General features: G+C 41.1%; 1 protein-coding gene across 4 annotated transcripts in view; it reads right to left on the reverse strand.

Moving 5' to 3' along the window:
- CDK15 (cyclin dependent kinase 15) overlaps window positions 1-25,055 on the reverse strand; it is a 438,173-nt gene that overhangs the window by 254,377 nt on the left and 158,741 nt on the right. For all 4 annotated transcript variants that reach the window (XM_073633297.1, XM_073633299.1, XM_073633298.1 and 1 more), the window contains one exon: window positions 14,723-14,843. In XM_073633297.1, the coding sequence (XP_073489398.1) occupies window positions 14,723-14,843 (121 nt within the window). The remainder of the gene's footprint in view (window positions 1-14,722; window positions 14,844-25,055) is intronic.

Consider the following 25,055-nt stretch of genomic DNA (forward strand, 5'->3'; position numbering starts at 1 on the left):
AGTTCTTTGCCATGAGGTGACATGTTGAACTTCCAGTGACCAGTATGAGAGAGTGAGATCAATAACACCAAATTTAACACACCTGCTCCCATTCACACCTGAGACCTTGTAACACTAATGCCCTGTACACATGGTCGGACATTGATCGGACATTCCGACAACAAAATCCATGGATTTTTTCCGACGGATGTTGGCTCAAACTTGTTTTGCATACACACGGTCGCACAAAGTTGTCAGAATTTCCGATCGCCAAGAATGCGGTCACGTACACCACATACAACGAGACTATAAAAGGGCAGTTCAGAACCAAGCGCAGCACCCTTTGGGCTCCTTTTGCTAATCTCGTGTTAGTAAAAGTTTGGTGAGAGACGATTCGTGCTTTTTCAGACTCGTGGTTTTCAGATCGTTTTCTGCTGTTCAGTTTGTGCTTGTGGGTTTATATCTGGTCTTCAGTGCATGCAGCGAGTACAATTGACTTGTCATTGTGTTCGTGTTCGTTCGTTACTGATTTTCAGGTCGCTCTTCACAGGCCTTGCTGTTCTTCAGTGCGTTCTGTTACTTCGTTCTGAGCAGCCGACCGTTTTCGTACTCATCGTAGAGTTCATGCTGTGCGGGGGCTTGGTGTTGGGGTCCTTACCTTGACACAAGTCCAGTCCATGAACAGGGTGGGGAGGAGTTCATGGACCAAGAATTGGTTGCTCCAGCGTGACCAGTTCTGTCACATGCCTTTGATCCGTGAGAATAATCCTGATGATTTCAGGAACTTTCTCCGGATGACGGACCCCGTATGTCACTGTTTGTTGGCTTTGCTGACCCCCCTATATCAGCAGGCAGGATACCTGCATGAGGCAAGCCATCACTCTGGAGCAGAGGCTCGTCGCCACCCTGCGGTACTTGCCGACGGGGAGAAGCCTGCAGGACCTCAAGTTCTCGACAGGCATCTCCCCCAGGCTCTGGGGATCATTATCCCGGAGACCTGTTCTGCCATCATCCAGGTCCTGCAGAAGGAGTATATTAAGGTAAGATTTTTATCCTTTAACATCACATTTTATTGTATTTAATGTTTGTTAATATATTGTATTTCTTTCCTCATTCCCTAATTACCATGATTGTAATATGCTGTGAATGTCCCCTTTGTCCTCATGCATGCTGGATTTTTAATTAATTTTTTTTGTCTTTCATACATATTTGCCTTTACTTACCTCCCCAGCATGCTCTCCTGGGCCTATATTCACCTCGTGTAGTCACTTAACAATGTATTTTGTCAGCTCCATAGTAGTGCTTTACCCTAAATACCCCCTAAAATGTGTAAAATTGTGATTTGTGCTTTAAATTCAGTGCCAGAGGTTTTTTTTTTTGGTGTCCCAAAATCATTTGGAACCCTCCCCCCAAATGCTAACTCAGCTGATAACAATCCTCTACCTGCTGACTTTGCCAAACCCATACACACTATACCCACCTCTTTTGTGGTCAGATTTATGGATGAATTCCCCAAAGCATGTAGTGCAAGGGCCTGCCTGAATACTTTCAAATGGTACTGTTTAAAGTTTTTGTATCCTATTATTATCTTGATAGGTAATAGCAGAATGTAAAAATGTGATAAAATGTGTACAGTGTGTATTTATATCTTTGTATTATGACACTTCTTACCTGTCCAGTGGGCTGCCAATAGTGTAAAGTAAGGAGGGGCTGACCAAAGTAAGACACATTATTTAGGCATTAATCTCTCAATGAAGTGGAGAGGGTTACCTGTCCAAAAACATCTCCTCCCCCAATAAAATTTTACAAATGGCCCATGAGAGGGGGGGAATCTGATAGGTGGACCTTATACCTTTGTCTTTAAATACTCCCTAAAATAAATGTTATACTGATGTTGGCCAAGAATGTTTGTGTCTAATCTGCTTTCCATGTTTATGTGCAAAATGATTAATTTATTTTTCTTGTTTGACTCCACAGTTTCCTTCCAACCCACAGGAATGGCAGACTGTGGCCTCCCACTTTGCCCAGCGGTGGGACTTTCCTAACTGCGGAGGGGCAATTGATGGGAAACACGTCCACATCGTCCCACCACCCAACTCAGGGTCATACTATTATAATTATAAGTGGTTCAATAGTATTGTGATGTTGGCGGTGGAGTCGGCTGCTTATGAGTTCATGTATGTGGACGTGGGGAAGAATGGCCGGATGTCAGATGGTGGAGTCATCGCCCAGATGGAGTTCTACAGGCATCTCCAGAATGGCAGCTTGGACTTGCCACCTCCAGAAGACAATGTGGAAGGACTCCCATTCGTCTTCGTTGCAGATGAAGCATTTGCACTGGGGGACCATCTTATGCGGCCATTCCCGATGAGGACCCTCACCCCGGACGAGAGGGTTTTTAATTATCGGCTGGCCAGAGCCAGAAGGGTGGTGGAGAACACGTTTGGAATCATGGCCAGCCGGTTCCGCCTATTTCTTACACCCATACACATGGCGGAGTATAAACTGAATCACATCATCCTGGCTTGCTGTGTTCTCCACAACTTTTTAAGGAAAAATTCTGCCAACTATGCTGCCTCAGTTGGGCCTGAGGCCGGAATTCATGTAAATGAAATAACCCTGACGGCGCTTGAAGCTGGCCGTCCTGGCTTGCCCCCCCTGAGTGCCCACGAGGTCCGTCTAAGATACCTTGAATACTTTGCGGGTAGGGGGGCCATCAATATGCCAGACAATGTCTGAGACGTTTTTTAAATAAAAAAATAATTTTAACTACTAAAATATTTGCTGACATTTACTGCTTGTGTTTCTTTTAGCTGACCCTGACTGAAATGTGTGTAGTCCTAAAAATGGCTTGATTGTGTAACATTAGAAAGCACTGTTGGGTGTTATTTACTAAAGGAAAATACACTTTGCACTACAAGTGCATTTGAGACTGCACTGAAAGTGCACTTGTAGTGCAAAGTGGATTTGCCCTTAGGAAATAACCACCATTGTCACAGAAAACACCAATTTGAACACAACAAAAGTTTTGGAGCATTGAAACAATAATCCACACATTCTTGATTATCAATATTTTTAATACCAGCACAATCACATGTGCATTTAGAAAAGGGTTTTAAAACAAACCAACATGTTTGTTGAATAACAATTTTTTGGGTCACATTAATAAAACTAGAAATGTCCATTTAAGGTAAAACAGGCATGTTTAAAAGCAACAAGAAATACACAAATCTGGAACTTACAACTTACAAAGTTCAACTTTTATAGAAATTGAAGGCAATATCAGACATGAGTATTTATAAACTGTGTTTGATATTGCGTTCAGATGGGGTGAAGTCACCCCTGGAAAAGCCAAATTTTGAAGATGCACACAAATTGACGAATGTCAACATGTGCTAGCTGCCATCATGGGGGATCAAGGGACGTGTTTTGTGGGTGCAACCCCTTCCTCTCAACTACTTTATTATTGAGGAAGGGGTTGCACCCACAAAATGCCTACATTGATCTCCTGTGATGGCAGATAGCACATGTTGACACACTGTGTGCATCTTCAAAATTTGGTATTTGTCAAATATGTCAAAAAATCTGAAAAATGTTTCTATTCAAAAAACAATAAAAAAGTAAGGGATTTGGAGGTGTTTTAAACTCTCCCTAAAACATCAATGATGTTCTTCATTTTGGTTTTAACATCATTGATGTTTTTCTGGATGTTTTCCAAGTCCCTATTACACCCCATGATCTCCCTGATCAGGATCTGGGCACTCTCACTGGTGAAATGTCCTTCATCCACAACATCACGATCACCTAAAAATATAAAAACAAAAACACACCATATATTATAAATATTCCGGCATCCATCTCTTACCTGAGCCTGTGGTCACAGACACTCACCTGTTGTGGTGACTATTTCCACCACGTCTCCCTCCTCCTCCTCCTCCTGTTGGCTTTGGGGGATTTCCACTTCCTCATTTGGTGGGGGGTCTGTGGTCTCCTTGGATGAGTGCTGTCCTCCGAGTCTTTTCTCCCCTATGTAAAAAAAAAAAGATATACTTAGCACACAGATATTTGATGGCAGAAATAGGAACATGGAAGTGGGGTACAATTGTCTGTTTTGCCAGAGTTCCAAGATGAAGAATTTTTTTTGTCACTTTGTCAAGCTTGAATACTTACCTGTTTTGTACAAGCTTCACAGATGGAGACACCCCTATAGTATAGACTGGAGCACCTGTGTGGGCCCCCTAATAAAAAGCGTGTTCTGGTGTCACACACTAGTGCTCCAGCATCCAGATGTGTAAACAGCTGCTGAGTGTCCTCTCCTTACACAGAATCTAGTTTGCATTTTATTCTAGTTACCAACCCATCTAGACACCAAATTTATTTTAAGAGAAGTAGGCTAGCAAAAATTTATTCAAATGCATATGTCCAAAACATGGTGTTTTCTTTGCTGAACGAACAATGTTTCATACGAACGAATAATGTGCCCATGAACATGAAAGTTGCCATTTTAAACTGTACAACAGTAAAGAAAAGCACATGGAGCAGCACGAACGTTAGAAAAATAAAGAATAGGAACACAGCACAACTACTTACTTTTTTGCAGCACTCTCCTGATCCTTCTGTACTGCTCATGCTCCCTTAATTTGAGGTCCGACCACCGCTTCCTGAGTTGATCCTTGGATCGTCATACCCCAAAATTCCTGTGAAGACTCTTGACTACTTTCGCCACGATCTTGGCCTTTCTGACATTGGGGTTGGGGTAAGGTCTATACTTCCCATCATAGTCGGCCCTTTTCAGGATGTCCACCATCGCCAACATCTCCCCAAAGGACATATTTGATGCCTTAAATCGTCTCCTCTGGGATCGGGACGTTTCTGGCTCCGGGCTTTCCTCCTCCTCGTTGCTGTAATTAGCACGCACCTGCTGTGTCTCCGCCATGTGCTCTTCCCCCACTGCGCCGAACGAGAAGGGGCGGAGAATAGACTAGAAAGAACGTCAGGGGCGGGCGTAGTTTCATGCATGCGCAGTGTATATAAAGCGTAACACACGTGCGTAGTACGTACGATCTGTGAGCGGAGGAAGGAGCTTTGGAAGCCCTGATCGTGATAACGAAGGTAACATTTAAACTTGGGCCTATACTGATTCTAGATTGAGGCCTATATTGGGACAAGATTTAGCCTGACATTAGGGTTTGTCTTGTGTATTGCAGATAAAATGGATGGCTTCAATGACCACAATTTCCTCCCCCTGTTCATAGACAAATACAGGGAGCTACCCTGTCTGTGGCAGGTCAAACACCCCCAATACAATAATAAACAAAAGAGGCAGGCAGCGCTGGAGAAACTGCTGGAGTTGGTGAAGCCAGTGGTCCCCACGGCAACCATCCCCTATTTAAAAGCCAAAATTGGTGGCCCGAGGAGCACTTATCTTAGGGAGCACAAGAAGGTCCAGGATTCCCAGAGATCAGGAGCTGCAGCAGATGAGGTTTATGTCCCCAGGCTCTGGTACTATGAGAGACTGCGATTTCTGTCAGACCAGACTGATGTCAGGGAATCCCTCTCAACCCTACCTTCCACTCTTCCTTCCACCCTATCTTCCACCCCAGCTGAGGCTTCCGATGTCCAACCTGGGACTTCCAGCCAGGAAGAAGTGGAGGAGCCCAGTTGGAGCCAGGTATAGCATTGTTATACAGATTTCTGGTCAATAAATAAATGATGTTTACTAGATGTTATTATTGATCACTAATTGCTGATTTAATAAAGTGTTTTACATATCAATAGACAGTGGTGGGCAAAAATAATTGGGACAAGAATGAAAAATGCTGGGCTCAGAATGATAGTCTGTTATATTTGTTAACATTCAATTGGCAAGTCATGAGATGAAAATTGTGTGTGATTGATGAAGAAAAAACTAAAACTATGTCCCTTTTTCATACACAGGAAGACCTCAGCCAGGAGGAGGCTGTGGAATGTGGCACACAGGAGGAGGAGGCTGTGGAATGTGGTAGCCAGGAGATGGCGGGGGTAAGGGGCAGCCAGGAGGAGGCGGGGCTAAGAGGCAGCTAGGAGAAGGCCGGGCCCAGTAGGAGCCTGACAGAATCGCAGGTCCCTCCCCTCCACCTTCAAAACAAAAGACCCAGGAAGGGGAGTAACGTGCAGGATTCAGCACTCAGGCTGATTCAGGAGGCTTCTGCGACCCTCAGAGCCACCCCCACTCCTGAAGAGGCCTTTGCCTGCATGGCTGCCACCAAACTGCAGGGCATGCAGGAGGGTCAACGCCTCATGTGTGAGGACATTCTTTATAAAGCCTTAACTAAGGGGGTGAGGGGCGAAATAACACCCAATACCCACCTGTGTGAGTTGGACCATCCTCCTCCTCCTGCCACAACTCCACCACCACAGACACAGCGTGGAAGGAAGCGTAGAAGGAAGACCAGAGAGTGATGACCTGGGTTCAGTCTGGTCTGACAAAAGATGCAGGCTCTTGTATGACCACAGCCTGGGGACACAGATGTCATCTGCTGCTGTTCAGGATCTCTTGGACTTCTGGACCAGATTGAACTCCCTTATATATGGACTCCTCAGGCCACCAATTTTTTCTGGAAATAATTGATGTGTGCCCTGGTGGCCAAAGGCTTTGCCAATTTCTGCTGTTTCTCCAGCGTTGCCTCCCTCTTTGTTTGGTTAGGACCCCTTAATAAAGGAATTTTTGTTTCAATTATACTCGCCTATGTGTGTTTTCCTTCAAAAAGGACAGTTTGTTTGTGAGGAGGCAGGTACATTTCTAAAATACAATGTCAAATTAACAAGAGACACCAACACCAAGCAACCTCCTTGAGATTAAATAATACAAGATAATAATGGTGTTGTGGTAACTTGACACACAAAACACACCCAAAAATATTCTGGAGTTAAAAAAAAAAAAAGATCAAGATCAGGCTTGAAAAAAATACTAACCAAAACAAAAACAAAAAAAATTTTAATTTTTGAGTCAGATGTGACAAATGCAAATATTATATTGATGAAATCAACAGACATAATAAAGAAAGAAGTTTGTGAGAACTCTTTGTGAATATGAGCAGCAAAACTACTTCATTCTTATAGCATTATAAAGAAGAAGAGAGTGCGCTGCATTAAACAATTTAAAACATTGCAGCCTGACGAAAGTGCTTTACCCATTCCGAATGCTAATTTTACCAGACCGAGCAGTTCCGTCTCGAAAATTATTCTGAGCATGCGTGGCACTTTGTGTGTCGGAATTGTCCACACACGGAATTGATGCGATCGGATTTTGTTGTCGGAAAATTAGATAAATGTTACTGTACAGAGATTCTACATCCATAGTGACTAGAAGTATATTTGGTGGTAATTGTTTTATATTGTTAAGCTTGTTCAGAAAATCAGTGGTGTCTTGCAGGAAACTCGCAGTGTTCATGACTAAAGGTTTTAACATGTTTTCTACAAGGCCTGAGATATGTTCGGTAAGTGTATGCATTCCTGTTATAATGGGTCTGCCTGGATTTCCTGGCTTGTGAATGCTGCCCAAGATTCACAGAGGATGAAACTCTGAAAGGAATATTCCAACAACGCCCAATATTGGTTTTCAGACAACCACCCAACCTCAGACACAAACTAATCAGCAGGAAACTTCACTCTGATTATGAAGTCACAAATAATGGAAGCAAACCCTGCTATAAAAAACGCTGCAAAAACTATGCAACCAGATCAATCTATCCAAAAGTGTTACACACAAATGGGACCTTCAATATCATGGGATCTTACAACTGTACCTCCAGTAATGTTGTGTACCTCATCCAATGCAAAAGGTGCAGCAAAGGATCTTATGTTGGTGAAACAGGACAGAAGTTGCAAGCGAGGATGAATTTGCACAGACATACCATCAAAGAACATAAAGAAGACAGTTTATGCACACCTGTGGGACATCATTTCTCACAACCGGACCACACTATAGAAGACCTCACACTTTCAGAACCATCCAGGAAAGGAAAACGTTTGAACTAAGAATGATACTTCTTTTTGACACAAAAAATAATGGCCTGAATTTAGATATTACTTTCCTTACACATTATGCTAAAGTTTTACGACCCCTCTGTGACTAGTAACCCCCCCTGCATTCTATAGCTCTCCCTCTGTCTTATCTCACTAACTCTGCTGCTATCTTTATTACCATTGATTTGTATGTGTTTGGTTTTCTCTTTTTTTTTTTTCTTTTTCTTCTTTAACATTCTGCTTAAAAATTTGTGAATCAGTACTGCTTGGACCTTGAAGAAGGGGACATACCCCGAAAGCTTGTCCTGAAAAATTGTATGTTAGTGCAAATAAAAAAAGTATCATGGACAGTACTCAATTTTCTCTGTCACAATTGCACTAATACGGCTACAATCAAATCAAGTATAGCCTGCTCTCAAACTTTGTGTGTCTGAAAATCCGATGGAAAAAGTCCGATGGAGCCCACACACGGTCGGAATTTCTGACAACACGCTCTGATCGTACATTGTCCATCAGAAAATCCCACCGTGTGTACAGGGCATAACAAGTCACATGACACCGGGGAGGGAAAATGGCTAATTGGACTCAATTTGGACATTTTCACTTAGGGGTGTACTCACTTTTGTTGCCAGCGGTTTAGACATTAATAGCTATGTGTTGAGTTATTTTGAGGAGACAGCAAATTTACACTGTTATACAAGCTGTACACTCACTACTTTACATTGTAGCAAAGTGTAATTTCTTCAGTGTTGTCACATGAAAAGATGTAATAAAATATTTACAAAAATGTGAGGGGTGTACTCAGTTTTTTTTAGATACTGTATATACGCAGTGCTCAGCATAAATGAGTATACCCCAACAGATTTGTCAGAAAACCTTTACTTTCCTTTCACAATCAACATTTTCTATGGGACACTATGCTACAAAATACTCCCACAAATGGGGGCCATTGATTACAACCAAGATTTGTTAATTTGCACACACAAAAAAGTATAATTCCTAACATTCATTCAAGACCATGTTGCAAAAATGAATACACCCCAATGAAATTCTTAAGAGCAAAGCTAAATTTTAGACAACAAAATCCTAACTAACAAGAATTGAACTACATGTGAGTATAATTGTTCATTAACCACTTGCCGCAAAATCACGTACCTGTATGTCATTCTGCTTCAAGTGGTTGTGCCGGGTGATGCCTGTGCTGCCGTTTTTTAGAGCCATTTGTTAGAGCCGACGGTCAGCTTTCTTGTAATAACAACTGATGCGACTAATCCCCCCCTCGCGCCTGGGCTTTCCCATCCCACCAGGAGGCCCGAGCGACTAGCCGCCACATCCGCCGGCTGGCCGGAGACTAGAGCTGTGCAGTTAATCGTTAAACAATCAAAGCAATTCTACTCCCTCACAATCTTAAAAAAGCATTTCCTCAATTCAGTGCAGTGTTCTCTGCTCACTGATGACTGCTGTCAAAAAGAAAAAAAAACAAGCAGCCTGCCAAGTTTATCACAACATCGCTGATAACTATAAACATTATAACATTTAGTTCTTTTAGAATAGATCAAAGGGATGAACTTCAGTAAATGAGGGCAGTTTAACCACTTCAAGACTAAACCTTTTTCTGACACTTGTTGCTTACAAGTTAAAATCAGTATTTTTGCTGGAAAATTACTTAAAACCCCAAAACATTATATAATTTTTTTTTTTTAGCAGAGACCATAGAGCAGTGCTAGTGAACCTTGGCACCCTAGATGTTTTGGAACTACATTTCCCATGACGCTCAACTACACTGCAGAGTGTATGAGTATCATGGAAAATGTAGTTCCAAAACATCTGGGGTGCCAAGGTTCGCCATCACTGCCCTAGAGTATAAAATGGTAGTTGTTGCAATATTTTATGTCACACTATTTGCACAGCGATCTTTCAAATGCAATTTTTTGGGGGAAAAATACACTTTAATGAATTTTTAAAAAACGAAACAATAAAGTCAGCCAATTTTTTTTTTTGTATAATGTGAAAGATGATGTTACGCCGCAAGAATTGTGATCTTTATTCTAAGTAAAAAAAAAATCATGATTCTCATTTTAGCCAGAATCGTGCAGCTCTACTGGAGAGCCGAAAAAAACAGGAATTGACTTTGACCAGGTCTCAGATCTAGTAACCCGGAAGCAATGTCATGACATCTAAACAAAGTGGTATTCCACCATTTACTTTAAAGGAGTTGTAAAGGCAGAAGGTTTTTTATCTTAATGCATTATATGCAAAAAAACCTTTTGTGTGTAGCAGCCTCCCCAGCACCCCCCCTAATTATCTACCCTAGCCTCTTCTCCAGAGATGTCCAAGATCCCCTCAGCCATCCAGGACACTCCTCCTGATTGGCTGAGACAGAGCTGCACCCCCATTGGCTCCCATGGCTGTCAATCAAAGTCAGTCAGCCAATCAGAGGAGGGGGCGGGGCCAAGTCAGGTTCTGTGTCTGAATGGATACACGGAGCTCTGACTCAGCTTAGGTGCCCCCTGTAGCAAGCTGCTGGCTGAGGGGCACTCGATAGGAAAGAGGGGCTAGGAGCAGTGAAGAGGGACCCAATAAGAGGAGGATTGGGGCTGCTCTGTACAAAACCAACTGCACAGAGGAGGTAAGTATGACATGTTTCTTATTTAAAAAAAAAAAAACACAAGCCTTTACAATTACTTTAACTGCCGCAAACACCGGTAAGCAAATCCGTGGCTAATAAAATGTATAAATAACAGTGATGATGTTGCGCTGTCAAGTGCCCAAAAAAATGGATATAAATGTAGAATGAGTGATATAAGATGAGTAAGATATGTACTTCTATACAATGAATGACATAATTGTGCACATAGAGTAACTGCTCATAAGATAAAAACAAACGGACAAATAAATATTAAATGCACATTACTTCTAAAATGTCCACAATGAAGGTGCCAATAATAATGACTAATACATAAATAAAAAGTGAAAAAAGTCCAAGTGAAGACAATGCTAAATCAAATGTGCAGCTACAACTAGGTGCTTTTATTCTTCCGCATTCCAAAAAGTGAATAAAAAGTGATTGGTGTCTCTTCTTATAGTAACTATGACACCTCGGTGCTCACAAGCCTCTCACCTTACTAATGCTGTAAGACAACAGCATTATGTATAGATAATTCTCGTAAGGGATCCTTATGTCTCCACCTGTCTGTGGGGATCTCTCTGTAGTAAGAGCAGCCCTTGGGACTGAGTGGGCGATAGTGCCTCCTCCAAAGTGATGCTGGGGTTCCACCTAGTGCCCTCCGTAATGGTGGTACATAAAAAAGAGGGGTCTCCAATAGTGTGATATAGTTTGCCAAAATTTTATTTATAAAAAACAGTTGGTTTTACTCACATTTAAAAACAGTAAACAAGGCATGTAATCCACGAGCGGGGAGCTCATACTTCCTATGTCACGTTCAGTCTATCTGTCGCTCAATTCTGACGTGTATCATCACACCCACGTGACTTCATCAGGGATCATCCATCCTTTCCTCATTCACATTGGAGGCAGGTTTGAAATCGTGTGAGTTCAGCTGAACTTGCACGATTTCAAACCCACATTTCATTGCGAGTTTGGGGGTGATTTGCAAGACATCTGTGCGGGTTCATGCACAGATGTCTATTGAACTCACTCACAGTTGCCAAAAGTAGAGCAGGAGCTACTTTTGGAAATCGGTGCAGGCACCGCAAAGTTGCTGTCGCAACAATTCTGACAACGCTGTTGCTGGCAATAGGGTGCGATTTGGCATGCGATTTGACATGTCAAATCACATGTCAAATCGTCCCGATGTGAACAGGGGCTTAAACATGTAAGCAACAAGTGTCAGAAAAAGGCTTAGTCTACAGGTGTCCAGCAGGCAGTTGTTTATAAAAGAGCGTTAGTTAAAGCAGTAGTAAACCGTTTGTAGTAAAGCAGTAAAAAAAGGGTGTTTTTTTTTTTTTCTAACCTGCAAGTTAATGTCATAATGTGCTAGAATGCATTGCATACTAGTACATTAACATAGTACATTATGTTAAACTTAGGTTAAACCAACGTGACAATGATCCAAAACACACATTTAAGGTCACTGTTGCATTTCTGTAGAACAGGGTGAAAGTGATTTAGTGGCCAAGGTCTCTTGATCTGAACCCAATCGAACACCTTTGGGGAATTCTGAAGAGACAACTTGAGCATCACCCTCCATCCAGCATCCAGGCTCAAAAAGAGGTCGTTCTTGAAGAATGGAAAAAGGATAGATGTTGCAACATGTTGCCAACTTGTTCATGCCTAGAAGACTTGGTGCTGTCATTAAAAATCATGGAGGTCATACAAAATACTAGATGTAGTAGTTTTTGTTAAGGGGGGGGGGGGGGGGGGTGTATTCAGTTTTTCATCAATTATTTTGAGTAAAACTGAACATTTTGTAATCTAAGTTATATTTTTAACCTTACTTTCATGTAATGAGTTAGACAAATGTTCTATAAAAGTTAGTTTTGTCAACATTTTGGAAATTGTTCTTGTGTTCATTGAGATATTGATTAAAACCTTACTTTTCAAAAGGGGTGTACTCATTTAATCAGGGGCCAGAAGCTTTGGACTTTTATACAAGGACTTGTTGCTATGGACTTTTCTCCAATTCCGGGTATGGGCAACACCGGTTCTCTTCTGATTGCACCTAAGCTATCTTATGCACCACTAGAGGTATGAACCTAGTTAATGCACAGCCAATGCACATCCAGATATCAGCTATTTAACTGCGTTGTACATATGTATAATGAATAATGCAAAATTTGCATGAAAACCCTGAACTTTCTCGTCAACAGGAACACTATTAAAGGAAGAAGTTGTTGTGTCTTTTACTAATAGAAGTGCTCCCGATCAGCTTGAGTGTAACCTTGGGGTATCTAAAAACCTCACATTTAGAGCCAAGCAATTCAGTCTTTCAATTTGAGCAGCATTGGGCTGAGACAGAAAAGGTTTACCGGAATATTCTATAAAACTAGTACATCTGAATACATGCACACTTTAACCTTCAAGAGATAGTGGCCAGTCTGAAGTGGAAGTGGGTGACTTTGACAGGTGACAGCAGTCCTGTTCAGTGGGAGGACAGGTGCACTTTACATCCCTTTCCTTGCAGCAAGTTACTCATATTGGGACCTGTGGCACAGGGTCAGCCTAGGAACCCGTCCTGAGTTCAAAGCAGCAGCTTCCAATAATTTGAGGTTATGTCAACTGAATTCAGTACACTAGTAAAAATAAAAATAAAACCGCGCTTAGTGCTTAACAATAAGGCCCCTTTCTCACAGGGTGGACTCAGTGGAGGCTGGTGCTCAATGGGGGGCGGCATTGATTTCTGTTAAGGGTAAGATAAGCTCAGGGTCTGGTATGGATTGGGGGGGGGGCCCAATGCCATTTTTTTTCACAAATTTCTTTCCTGTCAATTCTTTTTTTTACATTTAGCTGTCAGTGGGGAACCCTGCTGACAGCTGATGACTTATTAGTTGTTAAGGATGCGGCGGCCGTGGGAAAGCAACCAGCTATATACAGAGAGTTTAAAGAGAAAAAAAAAAACACAAAATGTGCTTCAAAAATGCATCAACCGCAACTGCATAGATGTGAACCTAGACTAAGAAGGGATTACATTCTACTTTGTAGAGTGGTCTGCTCAAAGTTGCTACATGGCCCCAATCACATACATGGAAGATTGTGACAGGCAGTGCTGCCTGTCAAAATCTGCATGTAGTATTAAAATGTAGTATTAAAATGTCCACAACATGATGCAAAGCATTTTGGCCAAGGCAATCTGTGTGCACACAAGTGGCACCATGTCCACTTGTAGGTGAGCTGTAAAAAAAAGCAAAATCAATCTCCTGCTTTAACTGCCCCCTAACAGCCTCTGTGAAAGGAACCATAAAGAATTTGTTACCCTAAAAAAAAAAAAAAAAAAAAAAAAAATAGATCCTGTTCCCTTAAAGCATAAAAAATAGCACATTGCTTGTGCTATGTAATTTGTACCCCTGTATCATACAAAATACCTGGCTGATCCTGCCTGGTTCTGCCCTCCCCCCTGTAAACTGACCACTGACTGTAAACTACTGAGCCCTGATACCGTGGTCAGTTTACGTGCCTCCATCATCTGCAGCTCTCCTCTCTGCTCTCGCCCGTCCTCTCCCCCCCTCCCTACCTGTCAGCTCCGTCCATTCCCCAGCCCTCCCCTCCTGCTGCTTTTATAACTACAATATAACCATACAATCCCCTCTGTAAAATAACATTATGTGCCCCAGTGTCTGTGTTAAAATGTCAAAATGATTTTCAGTAATAGTCACAAAAATAAAAGAATCCTAATAATGGCCAGAAAGGAAATTGACATAGTGAAAAATCTTTTTATCTGAATGTTGCATCTATATTCATGCCAGTAAAAAACAAAAAAACAAAAAACAACACATACTGTAGGTTTAATAGCAAAATATGGGGATAATGGCAGAATGTAAGCCACTATTATCCCAATGAGCTGCAGAAATACCTCACTGATCATGCTGTCAACTCGTACAAACTGGTCAGACAAGACTGCAGATAATGATAACAAATGGTTACCTGGTATGCCATTTGTTTTACAAAATACACATTAAAAAATATATATTTTTACAACCTGTGTGTATTTTATGAAATTAACATACACTGTAATTCCTCCTTAATTCTGAGTAACAAGAAATCTTGAGTTGAATTTACCAGATATCTAGATCGGAGGAATAATCAGTAGCACCCAGAAGAACATCTGGTGGGCGGTACCACAGAGTGACCACTTCTGAGGAGTACGTCTGACTGGGGATTGACTTCGCTCGGGCAAGACCTGTAGAGAGATCAGAGCACATTGCAAGACATCACACAAAGTCTGAAGTCAGCCAAAATTCATCAGTCTGCTGTAAGCTATTTGTAACTTGCATACTCTAATGCCATCAAATTCATCAGTCTGCTGTAAGTTACTATTAACTTGCATACTCTAATGTCACCATATTCATCAGTCTGCTGTAAACTATTAGTAACCTGCATAGTCTAATGTCACCAAATTCGTCAGTCTTTATTTCCTATACAATCTGATGCCATCAAAATGCATTAGTCTGCTGTAAACTGTTTATTTCCTCCAAAATCTGATATCAACAAAATGCATCAGTCTGCTGTAAACTGAAGATTCCCTAATGCCGCGTACACACGACCGGACTTTCTGGCAGAAAAAGTCCGACGGAATCATTCCATCAGATATTCCGATCATGTGTGGGCTTCATCTGACTTTCTCTTTCGAAAATTCTGATGGACCTAGAAATAGAACATGTTTTAAATCTTTCCGACAGAATCAATCCCTATCGGGAAAACCTTTTGTCTGTATGCTATTCCGACGGACCAAAAACGACGCAAGGGCAGCTATTGGCTACCGGCTGTTGAAACGTCAGAGTTTATTCTGCCAGAAGTCCGGTCATGTGTACGCGGCATTACTCTTCTGGTTTCACTAGAATGCATTTGTTTGCTGTAAGCTATTAAATTAACCACAAAATAGGATGCCATCAAAATGAATTACAAATAAATCAATTATAAAAATTATAAAAAAAAAAAAAAAAAAAAAGAGATTGCTATTCCAAAGTTATAGCTATTATATGGAGTAAAAGAAACCTTTCCTGAGAGAAACCTAAAGCCTGCCATTGCTAAGGTTTCATTCTGAAAATGCTAATTGCTTGTCTGTCAGGCTGTCTCTTACCAAGGTCCACTTTCAAATTTCACACATTTTCTTTCTGCATTAAACAAGACATTACAGCTCTCAGGAACATTTTATGTGTTATTTCACAATCTGTGACAAAATTCTACTTATACAATACCGTGAAAACAGTGTCATAGGACTGGATTTAGGTCAGTGGGAGTAGAATATGTCCCTACATGGTGGTCAGTGAGAGTAATAAATGTCCCATCATCACTGGTCAGTAGCAGTAAAACAAGCCCTTTGCATCAGTGGGAGTAAAAAATACCCCTGTGTCAATAGGAATAATAAATGGCCCAACTTCAGTGGACTGTGGGTGTAAAAAATGACCCTGCATTAGAGGAGTGTAGCCACATGGACTATACTTGCAACAAACAGCTATTCCCTGCCCTATCCGTATACCGCATTATCTAGTGCTCTCTACCGCATTATCTCTAGTGCTCAGCGTTATCAAACTGACATCGTATTTGTAAACCCAACCAACGGGATTGTGGGATTGGTAGTTCCCCTGCATGACTATGGATCAGGACTACATATTCCAGGGATCTTTGCTACCACCAGGGAGATTGCTGGGAAGAACTAAAAAAGACACCAGAGACCCGCTTAGTGCTCTCTTCCTCCGGGGACTCGTTTGTGAAGGACTTCTCCACGCATGGAGAGTGAGGTTGAGGCCTACCACGCAATCCACAGCATTCCTACCTGACTGAGAAGGGGTCCAGCGCTGCCTGCTGTTTATTGGACTTCTGATCAGCACCGTCTCTACAGTGCAGCTACCCATGCTTCGTGATCCGTAACGGGGGATCATCATAAGCGGATCTGCAGTCAGAATGTCTATTAGCTGTCGCTAGCTGGAAGGTGTTGAATCGACCTGGTCGTCGGTGAGAGGGCCATTGCCTATCTTTGCAAACCTTTCCTTTGTTTCATTGGGACACTGTGCACAGACAGCTTTATCTTGGGAACACTTCACTGCACCTTTATTTTAACACTGTACATAATTCTCTTTAGCTACAGTCGTCACAAGATATACTACCACTCTGTTACTACATCCTATTGGATACAATTAATGAGGTCCAACTGCCGGTGAAGACCATCAGATCTGCAACGGGGACATTCAGTCATTGCTACTTAAAGGGCCCTTACACCATCCATGTTTAGCTGCATCTCTCATTAGGATCAGAGGGTAAACAGGCCAGCCTGGTTTTCTCTTTCTAGAAGCATTGTCAGTATTGCTGATTAACTTGTTTATCCTTTCAGTTTATGTCCAAGTGGTATTCTACTGTAAATAGGTGTATATAATATTCTGTTGTTGCCTCCTGTCTCAACTGACATTTATTAAGAGGTCATTTGGCTGAGTTTGAGCTGTTATCCCAAATTCAGTTGAACCATTACCTCTTTGTACAACCACATCTTAACTGAAGTATCCCAGTAAACGTTAATAGAATATAAACACATTGAGTGTTGTCTTATTACTTAAAGGTATTGCAATGATGTCTGAACCCAGAGTATCAGGTGGGTTGGACGGTTCACAGGGTCATGGCGATGCAGATCAGCGGGTAAATCCAAGCAGTCCCTAGGGGGCATTGCTACATTTGGGGGGCTCCTCCGGGATGCTATCTGCACCGGGCCCTAGCCAACCTAGACAAGAGCCAAAATCTGCGTGGGAGGCCGCCTCGGAAGCCGCGGTTGCTTGGGGCAAAAAAAGGAGAGCTCAAATGGAGAAAAGCCTTGTCCTAGAGATTTATTTATTTATTTATTTATTTCAGGTACTTATATAGCGCCGTCAATTTACGCAGCGCTTTACATATACATTGTACATTCACATCAGTCCCTACCCTCAAGGAGCTTACAATCTAAGGTCCCTAACTCCCATTCATACATACTAGGGACAATTTTTTAGACAGGATCCAATTAACCTACCAGCATGTCTTTGGAGTGTGGGAGGAAACCGGAGTACCCAGAGGAAACCCACGCAGGCACAGGGAGAACATGCAAACTCCAGGCAGGTAGTGTCGTGGTTGGGATTCGAACCAGCGACCCTTCTTACTGCTAGGCGAAAGTGCTACCCACTGCACCACTGTGCCGCCCGGCACAGAGATCTCAGGAAGTGAACATACTGAGAGAGAGATTAGGAGGTGGGTGAGAGCTCTGGCCCCAGAACACCGGGCTTACATTAGACAGAATGTTGAGTACGACTTTGATCAAGTCTGGTTACTACTGGAGTGGCAAGAAGAGATATCTATGTGCTTCCATATGTCTAACTAAAGGAGTGACTGCTAGAGTGATCTCACTCAAGGTAGGGGGAGAGTCTGCAGAGCAGCAGTCCCCCCACCAGGGCTCAGGAGAAGGGTACCATATTGGGGGAGCCAAATCCCAAGGAGTCAACGTTCCTCCTCTTTTTTTTATACAGATATGAGCCGGTTAGTTGGCAGTTTGGTGAAGAATGGCACTCGAAATGCCAACCAGAGCTATCGGAGACTCAGGTTTTTCTCGGGGCAATTACCAACCCCTGTAGGGGAAGATGAGTTTGAAACCTGGATGAGTCAAGCTTTACAGGCCATGGAAGAATGGAGTGTTCCAGATATGACAACGGCTCAGTGAGAGTCTCCGGGGTCCAGCGGCTGACGTTATCTGTAATCTGAAGATGGGATGGGAAAGAAAACTTGTGTTGCTATGGACTACATAGATGCCCTGTATGCTGTATTTGGAAGAGTGGAGACCATCGCAGACTTGAAGTACAATTCAATCAAACCCACCAGCAGAGAGGGGAGAGCCTGTCTGAGTATATATCTCGAGTAGACAGAATGCTGCATCAAATCATCCTCAAGAGGGGCATTGATCCCAAAAATGCTGACCAAGCCTGTCTAGACCAGTTTCTGCAAGGAGCTAGGCCAAACCACCCGACTGTATTAAAGCTATTACTAAAGAGAACCAAAGTGTTACCTACCTACCCTGAATTGATAAGAGAGGTATGAGAAGAAGGGCTCCATTGGAAGAGAAAAGTCAAAGGACCAGGGAAGTGGGTTCTATTACTGGAAACAGAGAGAAAGTGGTGGCCCGGGCTGTTCATACGGAGATGAGTTTCTCAGATGAGGACAGTGGGACTGAGTCTGAACCGGCGGGGTTGGCCATTCCTGACATTAACAAGCCAGTGAGTGAACCTGGGCCAACCAAATTAAAGGCTCAGATAGCTCAAGCTCAAACACAGATGTATCATGCCTTGATGCGGGTGATGGAGACCCAAGTGAAAGTCCAAGAACAAGGGACTCGCCAAGGAGAGCCAAAGTTTCCCTAAATGCAAAACAAACACATACAGCGCTGGCAAAAGAAAATTAGAATATAACCACACCATATATATAATACTAAATAAAAAATGCTCAGTGCAATATTCCTAAAATCATAAATCTATAAGTAACATAAAATGCATGAAAATTGAAAAATTAATGTGCAGTTGGTACAAATCACAAACCAATTGCTAATTAGTGGATTACTATTTGCTACTAGAGCACATACATAAAGTGCGAAAAATATATGCAATAGGTGCTACCCAAATACTGGTATAAATGGTGAAAAACAATATAAATTGTGTGCTGAAAAAATAATTGTTATAATACTAGTGAATAATCCCAGATGAATACCATCGGCTATGCTACTACACAAGGCTCTTGATTGCAGCCTCACTGACAAATTAAAGCAGCTCCAAGAGTTTGTAGATAAATTAGACAAGGATACCCAAAAGAAAAAAATTAAAAAATTCATTAGAGATACTAATGATTATAAGTCTAATGAAGTTTATAAATGGCAGAAGTCGCAGAAGAACCTGTTACTGCGTCCGGTTCCTTACACTTGGAGCTGGAACGGATTCTTGAGACCATAAAAACTCCTATTCGTCGATATGATGGCTCATATCAAGATTATGCAAGAGGTAATCAACAGAATAGTGAATATTATAATCCACCTACACATGCATACAATGTGGCTACTTATAATCGGTTTGAACCTCTGAATTATGATTATCCCCAGCCACCTTACAGGGGACATAATCCAAGAGGGTATGATCATAGAAGAGGCAATTATAGGGGACAGTCCTGGCATCCCGATCATTCCAATTACCAGCCTCCACCCTTTAGGGGTCGGGGATGGTACCCCAACAATCAAAGAGGGGATTTTCAGCGGAGAGGGTCAGGAGGACCTTCCACGAGGGGGAGAGGAACCATGACCCCCAGGAGACGTGGGAAGGACCAGAATCCATCGGAAGAATGGAGACCTTGGTATCCCACAACATCCCAATGGCCGGGAAACGGAGAAAGAAAAGAAGAACAAAAGGTTGCAGAGGAGGGAAAAGAAAAACGGAAAAGAGAAACCTAATGGAAGGAATTTTTAACCTTAGTGATGTTGTTTTCTTGCAGGAAGAATTAAAGGTTTTAGATTTAGGTCTCAAATTTGCTCTGGATAGGAATTTTAATAAATTTGATGTTTTTATTGATTTTCAGAAGTTTATTAGGAAAATTAACATTAAAAAGTTTTTTTGCAACAATAATTCTCCAACAAACTCTCAGGTAGAGGAGTATTTACATACTTCCCTTAAGAATAACTCTATCTTCAACCCTCAAATCACTAATAATCATTTTGTAGGTGTTTTTAAGTCTTTGGTTGAGCGAGATTTGGATAGACTTGCTGTACAACCAAAAAGACACAAGAGGGATTTAGAGAAGAGTTTGAAGGCACTGGAGAAAAATAAGAACATAGTAATTAGGTCGGCAGACAAGGGGAGGGGAGTAGTGATACTCAACAAGACAGATTACCTGGAGGAATTGAACAAACTGGTTGGTGATCGAGAAACATACGAAAAACTAAAAGGTAATCCTACGAAGAAATATAAAGCACAACTAAAAGATTTAGTAAAAATGGCTAAGGAAGAAGGAATTTTAAAGAAAAAGGAGGCCAGATATTTGATCCTGGACGCCCCACGATTACCGGTGATCTACCAGTTACCGAAAATACATAAAAACTCAACGAAACCGCCGGGCCGTCCCATAGTTAGTGGAATCGGATCATTGTTTTCTAGGCTTGGGGAATATTTGGATTATTTTTTGCAGCCACTTACCAAGAAATACCCCTCTTACCTCAAAGATAGTAAGGATCTTATTGAACTGATCAGTCCAATGGTAGTAGCTGGAGATTGTTTGCTGGCGAGTATTGATGTTAACTCGCTATATACAAACATTCAGCAGAAACATGCCCTCCAAGCTGTTGAATGGGCTCTGGGAAGTACCAATATTAAATCTAAGCAGAAAGAATTTCTTTTAAAAGCACTCGATATGGCAATGAGTCATAATTTTTTCTGGCATGAAAAAGATTACTATAGACAAATCAAAGGTTTGGCAATGGGGGCTAAGTACGCCCCATCAGTAGCCAACATTTTCATGAGTTTTTGGGAAAATCAAGCTATATACCAAATCAATATACCGGAGCTTAGGCTCTACAAAAGGTATATTGATGACATTTTTATAATTTGGGCAGGATCACCAGAATCTTTTTGTGAATTCCTTAAGAAAATGAGTGAAAATCCCTTCAACATTTCCTTCTCTGAAAGCTTTAGTCATACGGAGATCAATTTTTTAGATCTCACCGTCTTCAGAGAAGGTGACAAACTATGCACGCGCACTTTTTTTAAAGATGTTGACAGAAATGGTTACATTCCGCTGACCAGCTGTCATCATCCGAGGTGGCTGAGGGGTATTCCAAAAAGCCAAATGCTTAGAGTCAGAAGAAACTGCAGTAAAGAAGATGACTATAATTCCCAAGCCAATGGCATTTTGGAACGTTTTCAAGCCAAGGGATACAAATTGGAAGATTTGGAACAAACCAAAAAGACAGTTGGTGAATTGGATAGGAGGGATTTATTCAAACCTAAAGCTAAAAAAGAAAATGATTATGGTATAGCATTCATGACAGGTTTTAATAGACAATACCGGCACTTTGAAAAAAATATTAAAGAACATTGGCCTCTATTGCTGGAAGACACTGATCTGAAGAAGATCCTACCTACTCAGCCTAAATTAATTTACACAAAACCACCTACGCTCAGATTACAACTGGCACACAATGTGGTGAATCCACCCAGGAAGGTGTGTACCTTTTTGGATAGGACTGGGTTCTATAGCTGTGGAAGATGTTTGATATGCAGGACTTCAAAATTTCGTAAGAAAAAAATCACCCATTTCAAGTCAATATCTGAAGGAAGTTCTTTTGAAATTAAAAAAATTATCACATGCAGTACCACGCATGTAACATACTTACTGTCCTGTCCGTGTAACCTACAGTATGTGGGGAGGACCACCAGACAGCTAGGGGTTAGGCTCAGAGAACATGTTAATAGAATTAAGAAGGGATATAAATATCATGGTCTCTCAAACCATTTTAGGCTATTCCATAATAGGGACCCCAGTCTATTTACCTTCTGTGGAATTGATAGAGTAGAGGACCATTGGCAAGGCTCTGATCTTAAGAGAGCCATTTCGCAGAACGAAACCCAATGGATCCATAGACTTCCTACTTTGCATCCCTGTGGGCTCAACATTGAGCTGGATCTGAATTGCTTCTTATCCAATTGGTAATCTTTTTCCAGATTCCAACTGGTTTCATCTAATTGGCCATATTCACTATCCATATGGTTTCTGCTAAATCTTGATTTATTGTTTCTCATCCAACTGGTAATCCTTTATAGATTTCAATTGGCTCCATCGAATTGGATACATCCATCCATATGGTTTTTGCCAATTGGCCTATACTTTTTGTATTTTTGTATTTATTTTGTAGATTTAATTTTTTATTTATTTTATATATTTTGTCTATATTTATATTTCCTATTATTGATTGGAGGATATTTTAGATTGGGAGGTAGAAGAGAATAAGGCATACTCTCCCAACTTGTTGTTGCATTCTATACATTATTTTCTACTATTTCTGCTCGAGATAGGAATAGAAGGGATTCAGCCAATTTTCATGCTTTTTAGATTGGCGTTTTTATTTTATTTATTTTTTTATTTTATATTTATTTTTATTTTCATTTTCATTTTCATTTTTATTTTATTTTTATTTTTTATTTTTATTTTCATTTTTATTTTCATTTTATTTTTATTTTTATATTTTCATTTTTATTTTTATTTTATTATTTCTATTTTTATTTTTATTTTTGTTTTTATTTTATTTTTATTTTTATTTTTTTATTTTATTTTATTTATTTTATTTCATTTATTATTTTTTCATTTTTTCATTTCCCTTATTCCTATCAAAATATATATAATGTTTGTCCGATTAACAAATTATGGTAATAATATGAGACATATTTTATCCATGTGAGACCTAGTTATTTTAGTTTTTATGTATACCAATTGTACGCTGTTTACTTTTTAAATAATAACGTTTTTTGGTGTTGCAACAGAATATGATGAATCAGGACAAATGGTGGTGATTGATTCCCACTAGCCTTGATTGGCTGTCACTCTTTCATTTCCTTGTTGGGAGGAGTCCACACACCCTATATATCCCAACATCCGTGGGTTGGATGTTAAGTCTTTGATGACGCCCTGGGAGAGGGGCGAAACGCGTCAACGAAACATCCGGCTCACGCTTAACCAGTGACGCTTTTTCCTGTTCCCGTGGAACGCACGCTCCTAGCGGCGATCGCGGAAGTTTTCTGACATGCCTGATTGCAACCGTGTATCCAGTGAGTAGCGCCATGATGCGCAAGTGATTTTTCTTTCTCCACAGTATTTCACCATATTGCTTTTCCTTATTTTTTGGGTCTGATCCAAAGGTCGATATCTACAAGGATTTGACCTATCTGGTATGATCACAAGCCATCCACATTGCAGTTACATCAGAGGCATCATATTGCAGCACTCCCTGAGATTGACTGTCAGCATAGGTTGAAGAGATGCTGTCTGCTCTCCAGTGAGGCCGCCATCAAGAGCCTTGTGTAGTAGCAGAGCCGATGGTATTCATCTGGGATTATTCACTAGTATTATAACAATTATTTTTTCAGCACACAATTTATATTGTTTTTCACCATTTATACCAGTATTTGGGTGGCACCTATTGCATATATTTTTTGCACTTTATGTATGTGCTCTAGTAGCAAATAGTAATCCACTAATTAGCAGTTGGTTTGTGATTTGTACCAACTGCACATAAATTTTTCAATTTTCATGCATTTTATGTCACTTATAGATTTATGATTTTAGGAATATTGCACTGAGCATTTTCTATTTAGTTTTATATATATGGTGTGGTTATATTCTAATTTGCTTTTGCCAGCGCTGTATGTGTTTGTTTTGCATTTTTCAAGTAGTATCACTTTTCTTACAGCAGCGGCAATACACTTATTATTTGTATTGGTCACGAGCGCTGCATTATTCATACATTTTCTAAAGTTTCCCTAAAGGCAAGAGAAGAGACGTTACAGATGCGGGGAGGTTGGACACTTTCGACCCGAGTGTCCCAAGGCTGGCATCAACCCTCAATTTCTCACGGATTTTCAGAGAGCTTTACAGAAATTACTCTTCCCAAAACCAGCGGGAAACTTCAGGGGACCTCGGTGAAGGAGCTAGTTGAGAGTCCCGAGGGAAAACTGAGCTCCAAAGCCAAAGAGAGATCCAAGAACAAAAGGGGAGCAAGTCACCTGTTGCCCCTCCCCCTACTGCACCAAAGGAAAGGTCTAAGAAGAAAAGGGGACACAAGCCACCTGTTACTCCTCCCCTTTCCTTGCCAAGAAAAATATGAGAAACTAAACCTTCAAGGAAGGAGAGCCAGAGACTGGAAATGAACGCATACCTTGCTGAGCGAATAGTTAGACAAACTCTGCTACTTCCAAAGAGACTGATTAGGGCCCAAACTATAGAGTCACTCGCTGGAAATCTACGAAAGAACCTAGTGGGGCCTTCCCCTATAGTTTTGATACAAGTAGAAGGCATTTATACTCAAGCCCTATTGGATACGGGACCCCAGGTGAGGTTGCTGTACCAAGATTTTTATCACAAGTACCTGAGGCATATCCCTCTGTGCCGCATTCGAATTGATCGTATGATAATCAGATCGTTAGTACAGAGCTTTCGAGAGTCGATCAGGACAGTTCATTCGATATTATCGGACATGCAGGGAAATTTTTTTCGTACGATGCCAGATCATACGATTTTTGATTAAGCAGTACAGCTGTTGTTCGAAAATGCAAAACAAATGCATTACAACATATGACATCACTTCCGAATTTTTATTGTGTCGTATGGGAATTTTTGTGACTTTAGTAAACTTATC

Source organism: Aquarana catesbeiana, linkage group LG06, assembly GCF_042186555.1.
Source record: "Aquarana catesbeiana isolate 2022-GZ linkage group LG06, ASM4218655v1, whole genome shotgun sequence".
In the NCBI taxonomy this organism is placed as follows: domain Eukaryota; kingdom Metazoa; phylum Chordata; class Amphibia; order Anura; family Ranidae; genus Aquarana; species Aquarana catesbeiana.